The 18,401-nt window shown below is 36.5% G+C and overlaps 1 protein-coding gene across 2 annotated transcripts; it reads right to left on the minus strand.

The window, feature by feature from the left end:
* Positions 1-2,517: 2,517 nt before the first annotated feature.
* On the minus strand, positions 2,518-17,328 carry LOC103715360 (ARM repeat superfamily protein). 2 transcript variants are annotated; one of them, XM_008802959.4, is made up of 8 exons: positions 16,936-17,328; positions 14,937-15,028; positions 7,914-8,064; positions 6,469-6,596; positions 4,748-4,906; positions 4,488-4,673; positions 3,216-3,422; positions 2,518-3,142 (listed from the first exon to the last, which is right to left on the minus strand). In XM_008802959.4, exons 1-8 carry the CDS (start codon positions 17,183-17,185, stop codon positions 3,122-3,124), a joined length of 1,194 nt encoding a protein of 397 aa, XP_008801181.3. In that variant the 5' UTR covers positions 17,186-17,328; the 3' UTR covers positions 2,518-3,121. The 2 variants fall into 2 exon arrangements, with proteins under 2 accessions (XP_008801181.3, XP_008801182.3); XM_008802960.4 differs by having other exon boundaries at positions 2,518-3,155.
* Positions 17,329-18,401: the final 1,073 nt, after the last annotated feature.

Consider the following 18,401-nt stretch of genomic DNA (forward strand, 5'->3'; position numbering starts at 1 on the left):
GAATCTTTATTACCAAATAACTGTTAGTGTATGATTTTCCAAAACATTTAAGACCAATGATAATACTGGTGAAACAAGTAAACATTTGCCTCACTAGACTCCATTCTATATAGTTCATAATTATGAACGAGTATATCAATTTTAGATTCTTTTAACCTGGTTAGTGCCATATTTATTATTGTTGTATTGTATTTCATTATTATTTTATAGGGACAAGTTTCGATAGAGCTGAAACTTGGAGAGGTTGATTTGTACCTTGAAATGGAGTGTGTGTAAAGCTTGTTCATGCCCAAAAAACAAGTAACTAGCTTACGAGAATTAAGGTTGTTTGGTCGGTAGTATTCGACATTGTAATCGTTTGGAAATGATTAGTGGATTAATATTTTCAAATAAAGAGCTTATGCAATGGATGTAGATGCTGAGTTTAGCAAGGAACCACTATAAATCTTTTGTAATGTTTGTAGTGTTTTGATTGTGTACCTTGTTTATTTTGCTTATTTATATTACTTATGGTTTATTTCTCTTGGTACACATCACATATACATTACTAAATTATCATTCCACTATATTTGTAATTTAAATTTTAAAAGTAATTTAAATTTTAAAAATCCCCCCCCTCCCCCCCCCCCCCCCCTCTTCTTGGGCTGCATAGCTGGACAACAATCAATATAGTGCCCCAAAAGTGCTAGAGTGCTAGCATTCTTAAATATTGCCAAATATAAATAAAATGTCTAACATAAATGACTTTACGGACATTTACAAATGCAAACATAATTCACGACTTTCAAAAAATGCCGAAAAAGATGCATGAAAAATACCCTCAAAAGTATAAATCCTCCACATTTTCTAGCTGCTGCGCAAAATATTCTAATCTCCCGCATTTATAAATGCCACAAAACATAGGTAATATTTAAGAAAACACAACCATGATTTTGCCAATACTTAGAAATGCCGGCACAAGTAAACATTAAATGTCCCCAATGTGCTAAATCCCCTGCATTTTAGAAATGCTAGGGAGGCCGTTGGCATAATCCCTTACAATTGATTAGCCAACATATTTCCAGCATTCTTGTAAAATATCAGTCATTTAATGTGCGGAATTTTTTTATGCTCCTCATTATTTTTCACGTGCAGGGAATTCCCAATTTTGTTGTAGCGTATGTTTAAAACCATGTTTCAACAAAAATTAATAAAAGTAATAATTGCAGAAAATTATTCTGTAGCTGATTGAACTCCGACTACAGATCGGAACTCAACTTGAACTGAACAAGAAAAAAACAAAGCCAAATCTGAACTGAATTTCCTTATGGTGTTGGATTCAGATTTTACTTGGACCAACCCAAATCCAATCAGCATAATTCCTCAATTACACACATAAATCTATTCTGCATCCGTTGATGTTTACTGAATGAAAGGCCATCTTTCATTTTTTTTATGCTTCTCTTATTTTCAATAAAAATGATGCTATTTGATTACTGCTTAATATTATAACTTGATGAGGTGTATATTGGCTGAACAACATTGATTGGTTGACTGATAAAATGTTATGACACTAGGGCCTGACATAGTGGACTTTAAAGCATAGCCGTTAAACCCGGACCAGATTGGCAGTTGGATCCAAAAACTGGACCCCTAGGCAGTCCAGTTTTTTGGACCGGTCAAAAGCCAACCCAATTAACTAGGTGAACCGAGGTTTTTTAAAGCCTAATAAAAGTGCTTTAATTAATTCAAACTACTGAAGTCTGAATATATAGTCTCCCAACCAAAGCAACAATTCTTCTCATTGATCTGCTAAGATGCTTTATTATACTTATTCAAACTAATAACTAAAGCTATTTTAAATAGCCGTTCCATAATGAATCATTTCCATAGAAACATAAATGTGTAATAATTTTAAGTTTTGATATTACTTTACTATTTATAATATTAAAATATCAATAATTTCCACATATTTACCTACATCATGCATAATATTTTCTACAATTTTTAGGAAAATTAAATAATTTTTAAAATCATGTTTCTAATATCAGATTTTTAATGCATTGCCGTTTGTATAAACTTCAAAGAGGATTCGAGGATAATAATGGCCTCACCAGAGTCCAATTTCTCAAAATTAGAATCTAAGAGAGAGAGAGAAAAAAAAAAACAAAGCACCCAGGACTGGACTATCAAAGTGGGCTTTAAAGCCCTATTTTTGAAATTAGACTTTAATGTAATGCTATTGGATGGTTTTGTAGCTCAAATGGATCCAAACAGGCTGCAATATGACATGAATAAAAGATACAAGACATACCACTTTGTGAAACTGGAGCGCACTCCACTAAAATCAGCTTTAAAGCCAAAAGCTGAAAAATATTGTGCAACAAGCTGGCAATTCCCGTTGCAAGTTTTTAAGATTATTAGGACAAGTTTTTGTAAATAAAATTGACAAGGGTAACTTTGAAAAAATGACCAAACTACAAACATAAATTTTAGCATATAATTAATATTTGTATCCATATTTATATCCACCAATTATTAAAGACAAGCAAGGATATAGAATACTAACATCAATCTGTTTTCAGCCCTAATTCAACATCATCAGGTAAGTACATAAATAACAAGCAGGTGCAGGAAAAATTATAATGTATTTGCACACATTCTGGATGCTATTTCGCTCTTTTCTCCTACTCCTGGGGAAGAACACCTGTCAAATAGTTTAGGGGTCAAGAAGCTGAACTGAGCACAGGTGCAGCTGACAAGAATATTTCCAACAACAAGATAAAGAGAAAATATCAGAATTTGTGATTTGTATTTGTTAAGTTCCTATAACTAGCAGCTTCAACAACGAGCAGGTTTTCATGCGCGGTGAGCCCTCCACAAGATATTTCACACAACACTGGTCACTGCCCCAATTATCCACTGGTTGCCGTTCACGCTTCCAATTTTTCAAGTTCCTCATCTCTTTCCGGCTCAGAAAAGGAATGGGCTACAGATACGTCATTCCAACAGGACAAGAACAATAAAATTCTGCAGCTGCACCTGAGAAGAAAATTCTGAAGGGACTATAGCAGCATCACAATGATTACTTTCCACTCCGATGGCTTAAATACAAAATTAAGACCCAGAAGCAGGATTCATCTCATGCTAGAACCCATGTCACCTGCACATCATACCTATAAAACATCATTACAAGCCAAGTCTCAGCTACATAATAAAACATACACAACACATACCTGCTCAACCTTTTTGTGGAATATGATGTAAACCTCTCTACGGAGGCTCTCCAAGTCCCTCGCATATTCTGTGTGTTCCTCCAGCGATATCAACTTACCCAGATGCTCCCTCATTCTCTCCAAGACTTCATCTAGACTGCAGAAATCTTTGAAATCTAAAGCCTTGGTGGAGCTAAGCTGGAGTAGACTCCTAATAGCCATCAAAGCCTGCATGAAACACATATCAGAGTACATGAGACAGTCTTTAGAGAATTTAAGTCATAATCCATGAACTTTATATTTTGATGGCTATTATAGTTAAGATTAAATCCTCAGATCCTGAAAATGCAGGTAATTAGGGAAAAAAACACATGCTTCACAGAAGAAAATAACAAATAACATGAGGGAAGCTTATAGCGATTTCATGAAGACAATCACAATCCAAAAACCACCATAGGTAACTTGATTATACAAAAAACAATTATTACACTAATCCCTTAAGGTTTACTAGTCTACAAACTGCACAAAGTCATTCCATAAATACCACCCAAATCTTCTTAAAAGGAAACTTAGAATTATTACCAAGTATTTCAACCTCTTGCTTTGTCACTTAATGAGAAACCTCAAGAGTAAATAATTATTCAAAACTGGACTAACGGTCAAGCAGATATTAAACTATTGAGTATATGCAATGAAATCTCAATCTAATATAAACTTGTAAAGATAATTAAAATGTTGGCATCTGGTTTGTTGGGCATTTCTTGATCTGGTCTCATCAGCTACTGTCTTTTGAGAAGGAACTTCTCTCTTTAACCAGGAATTTCCCAGTTGTTGACAAAAACGGGCTTTGACTTCTCAGATAGACTTATCTTTATACTAAAATAATCTACAAGTTAGTGTTAAAAAGACAGCTCATTTTACAGATAAATCTACTGAGTGGCCAGAACAATAGTCAACAATGTGTACACAATTACCAGAGAAGACCATAATCTATATAGTTAAAATCATTTTTAAAATCCTTCCCCTGCAGTTCCAGAAGGAATATTAGTTTTAACTTTACAACCCCACTGTTCAGAAAAAGAAATTAGACACCCCAGATTAATATTTCTTCCCATAACTAACAGTTACATTTTTGTAAGTTGTTTAAATTCCTTTTTCCGCCTCCCCTTCACCATCTCGTATTATTCTCTCTCATGAAACTAATAGCCCATATTCGCGTGCATCAATCTCAGTTTCCATTATATGCATATTATGTTCCAATTTAATAGTCATCACGAAAGGCCAGAGACATACCTTCTCCTGAAGATCAAGGTCAGGTGCAGATGTCAAATCAACAACAGCCTTTAAGAAGAGGCGATCACTAAGGAAAGAAAGTTCAGCATTGTCTGCATTCCCTAACTGATAGTCTGCTAAATCTGTGGCTAAGAAAACAGCCTTCTTCTGAAGGCGAATATCCATGCTAGAGTTGGTCATTATATCCTGCAAAATAGACTTATTACTCAAGATCCCCACACCTGAAATTTATAACCAAAATTAGTCATGCAATTATTTACCTGAAGCATTATATTTCCATCCTCTGCATAAAACAATTTTTGACCAACTTCATTATTTCTGATCAAAGCTGAAATGGCATATAATGCCTTTACGGCTTCTTCTGTAAAACTGGAGTTCACCATCTTCATCAATTTTGTCAGCACTCCATATGCGAGGATCTAATACAACATAAAATAATGATTCAAGAGAAGCGGTAACGAGCCAACAAGCACAGAGACAGCAATGGTTTAAGTAACAAAAAAAATGGCCAGAGAAAGAAATCGATAATATCAAATATACAAGTTAGTGGAAGAAATTACTCCAGCATTGAAACACCACACATTATATATGTAACTATATAAATTGGCAGGAGAATCATTCATAGCACAGATCTAAAGAACAAACTCTGAACCATTCAATGCTACCAACTTGTATGGTAACAATATTCTCCAAATTATTGAAAAGAATGATAGCTCAAATCACTGTCACTACAAGCAATGAGTTGGAATCTCCTTGGATTCATGTATTGAGGTATATCAAAATCATAAATACATAGTGCACTAGAAAATTAAACTTCTTTGGCGCAAGCTGTCACACTGAGGAATCTGTCCTCCAGAAAAAGTATTGTAAATCCAAATGAGCTCAAAACTTTTTTGCCCCAACTCAAAAGAAATCCTTTCCACGAAACTGTATCGAACCACTACATCTATCCCTCAAGATAGCATTTAAGCTAAGAATGCCCAAATCAGACAACTTTCACCCCCTATTATACTTCACTTTTTCATGAATCCCTTCCTTTTGCTTCTTTTGTACCCCATGAACTACAAACAAATTCATAGTATTACCTCTACTAGCACTAGCATGCCCAAATTATAGATTCCCTTTTAACAATGCAAACTTAGATATGTAGCACCCCTATCTTCATAAGAACCACTTGGAGATAAAACTTCTTAGCACCAATTCTGAAGACTTATTCCTCTGAGTTTGAAATCATAGCTTTCTTCATTCAGGTACTGAATATATCCCAGCAAAACATGTCAGAAGTCGATTATTTCCACTAGTATTCTTTGTACCACATCTTGTCATGAAACTTCTATGAGTAACTTTGGGACAAGAAGGCCACCCTTCGACATATACATGTTTTTTGAAACCGCAAAATGTGTAACTAAAGAAGCCCCACTTTTAAATTGGAAGATACAGAGCACATTATTAATCAAAGATGTGTCAAGCAATGGGAGAGTGATCAGAAGCTGGCCTCGCCAATGCCTGATTCAGTGCAGCATATCTAGCATCTCAATGTGAAACCGGCCTAGAATTATCATGTTTGTTCTCACGCCCATAGAATTTATTATGTTAATCCAGGTTTGACAACAACATAAGAAATATGGAAGATGGGACAGTATTCAGACAAGAAATTTTTGTTGGGTATTTATGAAAGTAAATGTTTTAAGTTATTTCATTAAAGAAAAGAACATGGTATATAGTTGATAATAAAGAACAAAAATTAGGATTGTAAAATTATAACTTCATACAAGTAGTGAAAGAAACAAGAAATATGTTTGTACAGGCATATAAATGCCCAAGGGAATACATGGGAATGGGGATACAAGTCATCAGTTCGTTAGACTTTAACAGAAAACCAACAGTAAATCAATGCCAAATCGTAAACAAGAAATTGACCAAAATTAAAGTCAACAACAAATAGAAAATGCATAAACATAGAGAAAGTGCAGTTAATTGCCTGATTTTGAACAAGTGCATTATTCTGACTAGCTTTCCCTAGAATCCAGGCAGAAGTGGTCCGTATTTCTGGATCAGAGTGATGGAGTTCTCGAATCACTGCAACAAGGCCACCGAGTTTGTCGAGATCTGGTAAGCATATAGTAAAGTACCTCAGTTAGCTGCAATTGAGAATAGAACAGCAGATTATGCAGAATTGCACATAAACAAGTTCCAAAAAACACACAGTTCAGGAGTTCTCTACCCACTAGGAGGCCATTGCCATTCTTCAAAATCAGCAATATCCAACAGATCACTTACTTTCTTTATATGACATAGTGTTTATACAGAGATAGACAAGTGGGACATAATTTTATTTTATGGTGGCAAACACAATTGAGAAAATGGGTCTTTACTGATACTGGAGTCCAAGAAAACTTGTGGTGAGGGCTATAACTAAACTGGAGCGACTTATTAGCAACTCCAACTGCTTTCAAATGTCCAGGGAACACGAACCCTTACATTTGCATGCTTCTGTGTACATGCACACAAGCGCAAATAAATCTGTCCAGGAGCCATCACAGCCTTTGAATCTAGTTGACTTGATCTTGACCTCACAAATGCCCTCCCAACTGCATCAGTCCTATAAATACTATACCAGTTTACTAGGAATTCTAAGTGTGACCTCAAACACTTAATTGAAAAACTCGTGAAGAGGAACTGGGGCTGCAACTGGATTGGATTGACCAACGTTAGATCTGGAAATGATCCAGAAATAATCAGTCAAATTCGAGTTAAAGTTGCTTGGGTTGGGCTTGTATTGGCAAATATGATCAAACTATAGATCGTATTTGGATCACTAAGTTCCTATCCAAACCAGAAACAATCAAAACTGATCCAAAACTAGTAGGTATAAGTTTCACAACCCTCCTTGAATATAAAAAATTAATTTTCTTTAAATAGTAAAATTAATGTAGTGAGTTAAAAATCTATGTAATTACTATAATTTATATGTGGTTATCAATCAAAATTTATGTAGAAAAGATTGAGAAGGTCTATTTTTGGCATAATATGTTCACGATATTAATAGGTAATCAAGTTATTCATGATCATCAAGGTTTGTGGTTGTATTACATTTGCCTGATGTGACCTGAAAAACTAAATTAATTGATAAACAAAGTAAACCTAATCTGATCCAGCCCAAATAAGAATGGATTATGCTTTTTTTTGACCTAATTCAGCTATGGATTGGATTTAGTGTGCCATTTCCTGATCCAACCGAATCCAGTAGCTGTCAAGTTTCTAATGCATCTTAGACCTAAACGCAGTGCTACACGATATTTTTTCCTGAAGCAATACACTCTCCAAGACTTCCATAAGTGGCATCAGCAGAAGAAACAAATTTCATGGCAGAAGAAACAAATTTTAAGATACATACATTTTGTCAAAGTTCAAATGTAAGTTTACCGTTTGCATTATCGATCGGCTCAACAAGAATCAACAGCTCATTCAATGCACGCTGCCGATCTTCTAAAGAAATAGAAGAATTATTCAAATCACTAATTGCTGTTTGCATCAACTCTGCATCTGACGGCATCTGTAATCTCTCCATCAATTCCTGCATTACCATAGGATGATAAGGGATGAACATATCAAGTAGCACTATGCTATAATCGAAAATTGTAGAACCAATACATAAAAGTAAACAGAAACCCGGTACATAACCAAGAAACTGCACAACTCTTTCATCAAAGCTCTATATTTGTGCATATGTGAGTATAAGTACATTGCTACTGGTGATGGAAACTTTCTACCAAGATAATCCTCAAATGATGGAGGATTGTGCTTCAATTTGCATCTATAGTTTGTAATTTGTCTCAAAGTTGAAACTAGTTCTCCAGGTATCCATACATATATCGATAGATACATAGATAAAAAGATAAGAACATACACATATATAGAGCGAGGGAAGGGAGAGAGCACTACTCTCAAGACTAGTTGGATTTTCATCTATTTAGTGCTCGGTTGATGTGACACCCAAAGAATATGATTTTTGGTTTTTAGGCAATTTGGACATTGTAGATCATGCTGCGTACCGTGGATTTGCATTATAAATGGGCCATAATTGATTTATCTATGCATGTATGTATTCAATTGGACTCTGTCACTTGGAATTTGTCTCAACAGTGAAACCAGTTCTCTTCCTTCTTCATCTAGATACTCTCTAAATTCTGGAGAAACCTAAAAGACTGATCGCTATTCGCACCATTTTAAATTGTTTCAATCTCTCTACCCACAACTAGCCAGCCTGAAGCTAGGCCCTTCTCTTGCCAAAAGCTACTTACAAAGAATTTGACACCAATTCAAAGGCTTAATATTAGGTTCTGAACTCATTATAGATCATTCTCAGAATTTTAAGCTTCACATCCTGATCCATAAGGATAAGGGTGACCTCATATAGCACAATTGTGGGGTATCAACCGTAAGAGCATTATGAATGACACCCTAATCCGAGAAGGGTATGAACAGATGAAGGTGTATGTACAAAAGTAAAAAAACAAGATACACCAAAATGGTACCGAGATCCGTACCGGTCGGCGGGCAAATCAGTATGGTACCGGTTCAGTACAATACTAACACGGTATGCTTGGGAGTGCCGGGCATGCAGTTCCGAACCGGGTATGCTTGGGAGTGTCGGGCATGCAGTTTCGAACCGACACACCCAATTTTTTCTTTTTTTTAAGTTTTTCAAGTTTGATTAATTGGTGATCAAGTTTTCCAACTTTTTCAATAATTTTAAGTATAATTTGATAATTTTTTTAATATTTTTTGATGTCTCTATAATCCCGGTTTAACTTAAATGATGAATCCTGTTGTTTTAAAATTATACAAAATATAAATTGATTAGTGAGATGTTGTATGCTACAAGAAGCAACACGAAATATCCTAAAATCAACTAGTGAAGTAGAAAATATAGAATAATATAATCAATTAGATATATTTAAAGTAAAATATACATATCAATATCTAAAATTTTGTCGAGTGGCCATATCTCTCGTAGATATTAGGATCATGAATATAGTTAGGAGGTACATTAGCCCACCACTCTAAACAAGCGGCAGTATAGTCTTGTATGTTCATCCCATAAGGAATGCGCTCTGGATTGATAAGCACTCTCGGATTTCTCACTGAAGCTCTGGCTCTAAGAGGTGTCTCTGCACGACTTTTTGAAAACAACCATTCACTGTACTATTCAAATTGCCCTATTTTTTCTAGTAAGGGGAAGGGCAGACCGCTCAAATTACACTACTTCGCTGGAAGAACGGTTTGGTATAATCGACCAAGGAAGGCTGCTTCAGTCAGGTGGGGCAGATCGATTGTGGAGGGGCCCATCTGAATATGCCGATAGCAAAATCTGACCCATAGGATGCTCCGAGCTATATAGGGTAGTAGCCACCAGGCTGCATATCCGTATGGATCACAGGCTGCCTATAGCTGCGAATAATAAAATCCAATATATGACTTGAAATCTAATATGGCTATAAATTCGACTCCACATGCGAGGTCATCTGCAGTTGCATCGTGTCCTCCTCCTATATGCAATTGTATCCTCGCGGGCTCAACCAAATCATCCACCATAGTCCCTATCCTGTGTAGAATGAGTAAACTAGGACTCACTAGTGAATCAAAGACCACTTTATGGTTGTGTCTCACAAAAGGGTGGTCTCAGGTCCTCCACTTCCTTTCTGGTCAGCAGGACCATGACCACTAGAACTATCATTGCTGCTGCCCTAGTCTTTGAATCTGAGTAAACTGACTCCTCCTCCACACTTTCCATGGGGGCCTATAGGTCCCTTTTTTTTTTGAGTGTTGAGCAACTGCATACTTACCCTTCGTGCACCTCCTGCCTATTTACCTTTTGTGCCCCTTTCTACTTGCTTACTCTTCATATCTCTCTCTCTTTAGCTATATTGGAAGGATAGATGTCGCTCTCTTGACTGAATCGATCAAGTAGCATAGTAGCTTCGCCTAAGCATCTTTCGATCATATCTCTGAAAGGATGTCTCGAACAAGAAGTTATGTGATGACCGGCTCTCAATAACCCCTGTGGATGTAACTAATCAGCTGAAAGAATACGTGAAATATTGCAATCTATCTATTGCCCTACATTGATCCTAGTCTTGCTGGCAATAAAACTGGCCGATCGTGGAGGCGATCCTTGCTCATCAAGCTCCGACTCCTGCTCCGAGCCCGCAAGCCATCCGATCATAGGATCATCCTCATTGTCAACGAAAGCACTATGAATCCAAAAATATATTTTAAAGTTTTAAAAATTATATATAATCTGAAAATTAAAAATTTTCATGTCACTGTGTAGATTGTCCATAGATTTACAACATATCATAAAATCAAGCCAAAATCAAAATTTTGGCATGTTCTTTTCTTATTTTGCAAATTTCAAGCTATTTTTTAGAGAAAAAAAAGGAATGAGATAGGAGAAAGGAAGCACACCTTATTTAGGATTGAATTCTCTTTCAATCATACTGAATCAGTGTAATTTTTGCCATGGGGAAGGATGAACCATCCGAACGTTAGGAAAGCCTGAGAAACTTCTCGAGCCTTCACAATGGTTCTTTGTAACAAAAGAAGAAGAGGGAGAGGGGGGTCGGTTCGGAATTGGCCTGACTCAGTACGAACTGAATGGTTCGCACCAGTTCTGCACAAAATCGGCTAGTTCGGACCAGTTTCGGCCGGTTCGCAACTGGTTTCGGCCCGTTCTAGCTGGTTTTGACCGGTTCGAGACAGATCTCGAATATAAGTGGCAAACCGACCCAGTCCTCCACCAGGTCGGCTCGGTTTGGTAGACCTTAGTAAAAAGTATTCATGCACCTATGTGCACGTGTTGTCGTATGTTGACCGTATGCACCAATGGAAGTAGTACAAGAACAAATCTAGTCAAAATTTTCTATACACTATGGTAGGAATAATGCACCTAAATTTTTACAGGGATGTGTTGTGTGCCAAACATGAGAAGGGCATACATCCCTATGAATTTTATTTTCCATGTTTTTTTAAGTGCCCGTAGAATAATGCCATGTCCAAGATGCATATATGGATGCCCGAATTTGGGCACTTAAGCATTATTATCAGCAATCATGTTAATCATATCACACTTGCAGCTTAATTCACAAAGTTCACAGAAATGCACCTAATCATGTTTCCTGCGGCTTCAGGTGATACCATAGAGACAATTATTAAAATGCTACCTGGCAGTGTAATGCAATTGGCTACAACATACCATAAGAGTGGTGCACTAACACTAGTGAAAAAAATGAAAAGATCTCTCTTGTAATGATTAGGTGAATACAACGTACCATAATATTGGTACACTAACACTAGTGAAAGATTCCTTACTACTGAAAGCAGATCCAACCGGTGCATTTCAAACATGAATTGCCTAATGCATGCTTCAAACAAACTCATAAGAAACAGTTAGATATTTCAACAATACAACCTAAGCACTTGGCGTGGGTGCCAAGTATCCAGGTGACACTATAATCTCTAGAAACCCTGCAAGAGGGAAGCATTGCACAACACAAATTATTAAAATAAAAATATTAATTAATATGATAAGATATACTGACCACTATGTGACTTTACTAGTCAATGGAACTTTTAATGAAGAAAACTACATTCATGTATATGTGACAATTCACTAGTAGAATCTGGACAATTTCCACTAGTATTGTTCAGTAATAACATACTTCAAGTGGATGATATTGCAACAAGGTGGTTTCGAACTGTCACTCCAAAATAAGTGCCAAGTGCTGACATTTCTGGATGATATAAGCAAGATGGTTTCTTTTTTGTAGTATCAAAAAATGTTGTGCTATATCATGCCAAGTGTTCGCACTTTGGAATTACAAAAAATGGAGTATCCAAGCAACATAGCTTGAAGCACCCTTGGAGAAATAACTGGTTAGTAAACAAAAAATCAGTTATATCACTGAAAGCAAAAGTCATACAATTAATAAACAGAAAATCAGACCACATTTGCATAATGTTTTAAAACACTGCCAAGAGATATTTCAATCAAGTAGTTATAAAGCTTCATTTTAAAATATCATACCTGCAGGTCAACGCAAGTCACCTTAACCTAGGGACAACAAGAAATTTCTTCACTAAAGTTCTATAAATTAAAGAAAAAAGAATACAAGATCTAAAAGGGGGCCTAGTGCACAAGGCTCTCACCACTAAGAGGTCTAGGGAGGGTTAGATTTACGCATCTTTATCCCCCTACAGGGAGATTGTTTCCGTGTATCAAACCCATAACACCTAAGTCACAGTGGAGCAACCTTAGCTTTGTGCCAAAAGGAAGAATACAAAAAAAGTGAGACACAATGTTTCCTTCATCCATTTAAACTAAAGACATATCCTCCTTACAGTTTCACTCCTTTCACCTGATATGCATGTTAATTCATTTTTTCAAACATGTAACTAATAAACTGACAAGGTTAAGCCATGCAAAGCAAATCTTGTGGTTCCTTTTGGGCCCAACACACATTACCTTCATGGTCCAAGCATTGCCTAGTTTGAGTATCTAGTAGGCTGAACCTAATCAAAGCTCGAATGATTTTCCTCTAGGTTAAATCAATTCAGCCCCTACTGTCAGCCTTGAGATCACCTAAATGCATATTTGCTCATACATAATGTCTCCAAATCATTCGTGACTTTAGAATCTAAGAACAAAAGATGATTATCTTTTTGGTAGATAATTAGAGAGAATTATTGATAACAATAATTGGCCAAAAAACAAGACCCTATAAAACCATCAAACATGCACAGCCCAAGAACCACCTAAAAGGGTCCATGCTAGTGGTCATTCACAGAAAGCCCAAACATGGGTTTCCATGTCGCTTACCCAAACGATAAACAAGTAGAAACCACTTTATCAAGTTAAGAAGATAGCATACTTTAGAAGGCTGCAGATGCATATATCCCCTAGAATTTCTGTTCCTTGCCTGATGTTTATGTTCTGGCAAAAGATAGGTTGTGACACTCAGCTTTTAAACTTCTGATATCAGTCAAACGTACATGAAAACATGTGGGAAAGTACGTACTTAAGCTCTGACAAAAATGAACACAGTTCCACACTTTGCAAAAGCAGATTGTTTCACAAATTTTAGATTCTTTTATGAGCAGTTTGGTATTCACTATTCAGTATATGATAACACCTGGGTGAGATGGATTAGGTTTTAATAAAAAATAATACAGTTTTACACCCTTTGTAAAAACACTTTGTCATCTAACTAGAAACACATATGGCTTTTCTTCATGCCTTAAAAAAAATGTTTAAAACTTACCAATGATTTGGGAAGATGTCGAAAGCCAATGTAATTAACCTCTTATAAAGTCCACATAAAAACTTTATTATAATTTATATTTGCAATATCTTATACAGTATGAGCAACCTTCCTATTCTAATTTAACAGAGAAGTTGCCAATTTTTCTCTTCTCACCTTTTTCCAATTTTATTTTAGTTCATTTCTCAATTTCCTTACTCCTAATTTTCCATGAACTTCGCCCAAAATCAAATGTTTTGGTATAGTATCCTGATCAAAGCATGCTTTACAAAAAGTTTCTTTTCCCTTCAGGATGTTTTCTTCATTTAACAATCTACATGGGGGATCAACACCACTTTCTAATGAAGATGGAGACTGCAGTGTGCATAACCATGCAGATTGAAAAGAACACCAATAAATGGGATACTGACTACTTTTATAACCGAAATGGGATATGGAAAAACCATGCAACCATGTGACTGCAGTTTGGATGCATGTTCATTTGCTTTTTTCTCTTTTTTTTTTCCATTGTCCCCTCTTTTTAGCTGTTTCAAAGTTGACCTCAGAAATAGTTGAGTTACCATGTTCTCTAACCATCTAATGAAAGTGTATCTATTTCAAGAATCAAGTTGATTAGATTGATTGCACATATCACTTGCGAAGTGAAGTATAATAGTCATAACTAATTAGCTTTATAATCATATAAGATGCTTGATAATATAAACCATCTCTAAGATAATCAGGTGACTGTGAATAAGACATTCAGTCACAGAAAACCTTATTTTACCAATATCATTACTTCGTATAATAGTCTTGAGTAATTAAACTTTGGCTATAGATACTCATCATTAGATAGAGTTTTTAATAGGTAGTTAATGACTAAAGATAGTCACCGTGAGATCGCCTAATAAAGTCCTTGAGAGAACATTTCTAACCTATCACAGAAAATTTGTGTACATAGAAGAGAGAGTCAAATGTTATTTTACTTTTCTATCTGCCAACCTTTTTTCTCCTTTTTTAAAGGGGCATTATTTACTTTTGCTGAGAGAGTATAAATTTATCATCAGCAAAGAGTGGGAAGGAAAAGGCCAGAATGAAAATGAAATGCCACATTATTGTAAAGAATAATGTATGACCAGATTCTCACCTTGATTTCTAATTGTCTCTTTCTCAGCTCCTCTGCAGATAATTTTTGAATATCATTTGCTTTTTCCTTCAATTTTACTGGATCAGAATGACCTGGCTCATCAAAGAATGGTCAGAAGGAAGGAAAAACAAGAATATAACATGTGTTCTAGTTGAGGTATTAAAATTCAAGAGTGCTTGAAAACTGGTGTGTGTGTAAATGTATCTAACAGCACTTTCAGGTGTTCATGTTCTACATGACGGATAAATTGCCCAAAAGGGTCTTCAAATTTTTATTTATGATCTTTTCACAGGGATTGCTCAATAATCTGGTTAACATACACATTGAGTTCCTGTTATCCCAACAAGTATCCAGTATGGATATCATGACCAAGAAGAAAAACATACCTAGGCATGCAAGATCATATTAATTGATTGCCAAAGCTTCATATGGGCCTCACTGAACACCAAAGCAACAACCTTTGTATGTTGAAACTCTAAATAGACACACTATATCATATTATATGGAAGCAAACTAACACCACGTGGTTTCAATGAAATTTGGGGAGTCTCACAAATCAACATCATTGCTAGTTTCTATGAGGAAATTAATAGAATTTTCAACAAAAATAAAAATGGTGGTTACAAGATATGAGATAAAGACACACCAGATGTCGATTTGTCATCAATTTGTTACGGAAGATAAATAAAAATATATGTTTTACTGTTCACCAATTCTTTCCTAAGGTATTAAGGCAACCAACTATTTTGTCCATCGTTACCAAGGACGGGAATCAAGTGATAATTTGCGAAATAGACTTCTGGTTGCAAGCCAGGCATATAAAGTTTTTAAAATTTAATTGAGCATAGTTTCATGCCATTATCCTCAATCAATCAGATAAAGCTCACCATCAAGTAAGGATGCAAATAACAATATACAAGAATAACTTAATAGAATCAGGAATGTTAAAAAGTAATTTATTCAAGAATTGAAAATTAGTGAATAACTTAGTGAAATCAGGAAATGAATCAGGAAACTTAGTGAAATATGCAAATCAGAAAATGAATCCATCAAATATTTCTAGTCTTAACTTAGTGAATAATTTTTTGTACTCTACAAAAACTATGCAATTTGGGTGACAAAGGACCAGAAAAAGATCTGACATCATTGGAGTCCAGAGAAAACAAAAGGGAAGGCAACTTTCACGCAAAACCAGTCATGGAATGGCATGAGTCTCAGACAAGGTTTTTGAAGAACCTCCCACTTTGTAATATGATTAAATAGAGCTGATGAAATCATGTCAGTTCAGCGGGACGACAGGGCAATGTTGGTGCAAGTATGAAGTCAAGCTATAACCTAGATCATTTCAGATATGCAGCTCCATTTTATTGTCATCTCTCTCTCTCTCTCTCTCTCTCTCTCTCTCTCTCTCTCTATATATATATATATATATATATATATATATATATATATATATATATATATATGTATGTATATGTATACACACACACACACATACATGTATATGTATATACACACACACACATACATGTATATATATATACATACATACATATATATACATATACATGTATGTGTGTGTGTGTATATACATATACATATATATATATATACACACACAAACACACACACATACATGTATATGAATATATATGTATGTATGTATATATATATATATATATATGAACGAGGCAAAAGATTGCCCACTTGCGAACAAACCAACTCAGGCTCACTGTGCCATACTCCCAATAGCAGTTAACCAATTGTGTGCATAAACAACTTCAAGCAAACAGAACACATAATGGACAGACTACTGCGAACTACTATGCAAGAAATCCCTACTAGCACCCGAGTAGAATATTGAGATGAAAATAATTTCAAATTTGACGAACTAGAGGTCACTAACAATTAGGGAAAGACAGTTTCGCTCTTGAGAAGAGCAAATATGCAAATTAATTCCGTTCATAGCAATAAAATTGAGGGAGGAGATGCGTTTTACCGATGGCCCACTGCAACATGCCGTCGAGAGAGGAGAATCCCCCGGCGAACTCATCGTTCTCGCTCTCCACCGCGGAGGGGTCGTGGGAGTCCACCACGGTGAGCAGATCGCTCTCGTCCTTGCCGGTGGCCCAGAAGAGAGCTCCCAGGGATGACGACTTGTTCTCTCGCTCCTCCGAAGACGCCGCCAGCGACGGCGAAAGGAGGAGAAGCAGCACCAGCGATAGAGCGGGGGAGTGGGCGCTGGCCATCGCGACAGAGAGAGATTGGAACGTAGGAACGGGGGAGAGAGAGGGGAGGAGGAGATGGACTCGAGAGTTACGGAAGAAGAAAGGGTGAAGGAAGTTGTCGAGATCGAGCGGGGTTAATTTTTAAGACCAGAACCGACCTAATTGGTTCAGATTTTGGATTCAGGGCTATTTATAAAGAAGCGTGGCGGTTCAGTCCGATTCAGGTTGGATTTGCTGTTCCGTCGCCTGCTATTGGCTGCTGGAGCACGGAATGACATCACCTGCGGTGACATGTCAAGGTAATGCTTTCCTTCGACATGGCACACCTGTGCACTACTACTTTATATATATAATAATTTATTATTTTATTTTATTTTATTTTTGCTATAAAAAAAAAGAAAGAGGGGGTAACGAGAATCTCATCCGTGTAGCAACCTCCACTAAGCTCCCTCTCCATTGGAGAATGTTTGATATGGGCAAATAAGTTTTGCTCATTTCAATATGTGAAAAGCTCTATGTATGAGTACGTCACACCAGTACTATCTAAGCAACCGGCAGATCAGATAAAGATTTCATTGTACAAACCAGGCGGAGAGCATCCGGTCCCTACATTTAATCGACGCCGCGTGTTTCGAATCTGAGCTACTTTGGTGGAACCAAAGCTTCGTTTTCACCGTACTACTATCTCAGTATTTTTATTTTATTTTTTGCTAAGACCGCCTGTGGTACTTCAGCTTATAGCCGCAGCACGTTTTAGGTTTTTTAATCTTTCAACAGTAACATAAGTCTCTTCCCTAGAGTTCTCCCAATAAAAGAAAGTTGCCACTCAGATAGGACCTCTTTCAATTCATTAATATAGATTTTGACCACCTTCTCGAACTGTGCCCCCAGATTTTTCTATTTCTACTTCTGTGACCTTGCTAGATGCTGTAAAATCTCTTGTTCCTCTTATCACCGATGCCTAAGAACAGCGTGAAGCATTACCGTCTTCTGCAACATGAGATGGTGCGTTCCTTGTTCCATTCTTTTTTGGTTGTTGACTGTTAATTCCCTCTCCTCTAATAGCTGTGTCTTGACCACTCTCTAAAGCGGGATTGTTCGCCAAGCACGGCTTATCAGCGCCCCCCTCCCCCTCCTCTGATCAAGCATTTTTGCCTTCAGGCCTACCGCCGGTGATGAAATGCCGCCTACAGCATTCGGATGCTTCCATTCTTAATTAACAATGCGTCCTTTGCGG

The sequence above is a fragment of the Phoenix dactylifera genome, chromosome 11 (genome assembly GCF_051530095.1).
Source record: "Phoenix dactylifera cultivar Ajwa chromosome 11, Ajwa_hap1_PhDact_Kaust_v1.1, whole genome shotgun sequence".
Taxonomy (NCBI): Eukaryota; Viridiplantae; Streptophyta; class Magnoliopsida; order Arecales; family Arecaceae; genus Phoenix; species Phoenix dactylifera.